This window comes from Sinocyclocheilus grahami, unplaced genomic scaffold, assembly GCF_001515645.1.
Source record: "Sinocyclocheilus grahami isolate Dianchi unplaced genomic scaffold, SAMN03320097.WGS_v1.1 scaffold236.1, whole genome shotgun sequence".
In the NCBI taxonomy this organism is placed as follows: domain Eukaryota; kingdom Metazoa; phylum Chordata; class Actinopteri; order Cypriniformes; family Cyprinidae; genus Sinocyclocheilus; species Sinocyclocheilus grahami.
In genome coordinates this window covers 199,894-202,627 of record NW_015505415.1, presented here as the reverse complement: position 1 = coordinate 202,627, position 2,734 = coordinate 199,894, and the positions used below count along the sequence as shown (strand labels likewise).

General features: G+C 34.8%; 1 protein-coding gene across 1 annotated transcript in view; it reads right to left on the bottom strand.

The window, feature by feature from the left end:
- Positions 1 to 2,734, bottom strand: part of LOC107597758 (exocyst complex component 7-like) — a 22,201-nt gene that overhangs the window by 11,939 nt on the left and 7,528 nt on the right. The window contains exons 6-7 of the mRNA XM_016288938.1: positions 2,034 to 2,123; positions 666 to 728 (exon numbers count right to left, since the gene is read on the bottom strand). Of these exons, the coding sequence (XP_016144424.1) occupies positions 666 to 728; positions 2,034 to 2,123 (153 nt within the window). The remainder of the gene's footprint in view (positions 1 to 665; positions 729 to 2,033; positions 2,124 to 2,734) is intronic.

The window sequence follows — 2,734 nt, the reverse complement described above, 5'->3', positions numbered from 1 at the left end:
TTTTATAATAATCTAAATATTTAATAAATAAATAAACTATTATTAATAATAATAATAATAATAATACATGTAAATATAACTATTATTCAATAGTACAAATGATTAAACTTATAATTAATTATGAATTAAATGTATTGTAATTATTATTATTATTTTTTATTTTAAGATAAAACACAATCATAAATTAATATTAATTAATAAAATCAAATAATATACATTAAGAAATAATAGAATTCATCATTTTAATTTAAAAATAATACAATTAAATGTAAAATTTCCCCTTGAATTTTTAAGGTATGATTCTCTCACTCTTTGAACTGAACTCAATATCATGACTGATAACCTCTCTTAAAGGATTTTTTAGCATCTTTGACATGCTGTCGATTATGACGGATAATGACTTAAACTCCCTCAGTTTGTAAAAACACTCAAAACTTGTTTACAGATGATCTTTAGCTGGGCCGCTGCAACGGTATTAACCTTCAAATTCACATTAATTTAAACATACAACAACAAGATTTACACAAAATGTGTGTTCACTTGAGACTAATGTAATAAAATCACATCATTTGTTTTTCATACGAGTCAGAATACATTTCGTAGCTTGTTTTGAACTCAAAACTGGTCTTTAATCCTGTTGTTGTGATCTCTGAGGTCAGACTCACCTGCAGCCGCGCCATGCTTGTCGTCAGACAGGTGCTTAACCCCACGCAGGTCATGTTCGAAACCTGATTGGTTAGGATAAAGTCACATGACCCGGGTCACTCTCCCCGGGCTACAGAGGGAGTGCTGAACAAGCTCACCCGCCCACAAAGCAAAGGAAACACTCACGCGGCACGACCACTTGTGCTGGATGTTAGTGGGGTTTCTAAGTGCACCGATGGACCCAGCAAAGCACAGAGACTTATGGGAAACACTGATGTCACAACAGTTTGTCCTCAGTTTGAGAGAGAAATCAATGACCACAACCTTCCTGCTGCCACGCTCAACTCAAAAACACAACACAGTAGGACTTTAAATTTGGAAAAATCTGATTTCACTGAGATGCAGACGTATGACGCAGAGTCATTTTTAGTAATATTTATATACTGTTATTTATATGCTATTTCTATAGTTTCAGTGTTATTTAAATTTTTAGTAATATTTATATACTGTTATATATATGCTATTTTTATATTTTTTTGTATTCATTTTAACTTTTAGTAATATTTCTATACTATTTTTTACTATATATACTATTGATTTAGTCATTTTAGTTTAGCACTTCAAACTTATTTTATTTCAGTTAGTTGCCAAAGCAACATTTCTCATATTCAATTAAGCTTTTTGAGTAAGTTTTTCAATAATATTCGTTTTATTTGAGCTTTATTTCACATGATAAAAATAATTTTTAATAGTTTTAGTTAATAACAATACTGATAGTATGATGTCACGTATACACAGCGATGCTCAGAACACATTTAATAATCACTTTTTTTTTAAGCAAAATAAAATGCATCAATAAATCTAATACGTCAAATTTCCTGCATTAAAAAACCTGTTTAGCAAACGCTGCTTTTGCAACACATTTGACATGTTCTGTAAAATATTTAGCTAAATGCAGCTGTTCATTCCCATGTTTTCAACTCACTTAAACTGTAAATTAAAGTGTCTTTAAGTTTCACAGTGTCACTTTAATTCAAATCTACAATGTTTTTTATTTAAAAATGTAATAAAAATAATTATTAATACGGTTAATTACACAATTAATATTTATTATTTAATTTTATATAAAAAAATTAATTATTAATACATAATTTTAAAAATTATTTTAATTTGACTAAATACATATTTTATAAATGAGACGAACAGTGGCTCTCTCCATTTTGAGGCTGGTTTGACCTCAGCGAGGACACCACTGCTGTGGCCCATAAGTTTCTGTGTTATCCGACTGTTGTTTTCCGAAACGCAGGAACAACAGTTCAAAAACAGAGAGAGAAAACAGAGACAGAGCTTGAGAGGAGGAAGGAAACCAGAAAGAAAGCATGCTTTACCTTCTAGAGGAGTGAGGTTAGAACCCTTTTTTCCATCCAGGCCATGCTGAGAGTACTGTTTGAGCAGATTCTGAGCCTTACGGATCGTGCCTGCGCCCATCAACACCCAAACACAGAGAGAGAGAGAGAGAGAGAGACAGAGAGAGAGAGAGAGAGAGAGAGAGAAGGGGGAGAGTCGCAGGGATCGCAGGAGGAAAACAGAGGAAGACACCGTGAGGAAGAGGAAGAGGAAGGGCATCTGAAACCCTGTTCACCGAAACCAGAGCAAAAACTGAGAAATCCAGATCCCTCCGAGACTACAGCCGACACCACAGCTATCACACACACAGAGACACACAGAGACAGACACAGAGACAGACACACAAACACACAGAGACACAGAGACACACACAGACACACACAGAGACACACAGAGACAGACACACAAACACACAGACACACACAGAGACAGACACACAGACACACACACACAGACAGACACAGACTCACACAAACACAAAGAGAGACACACACACACATACACACACAGACACACAGAGACAGACACACAGAGACAGACACACACTCACACACAGGTTTGTTTTTGTGAAAAGTGGGGACTCTCCATAGGCGTAATGGTTTTTATACTGTACAGACCGTATATTCTATTGTCCTACACCAACCCTACCCCTAAACCTACCCCTTACAGGAGACTTTGTGCT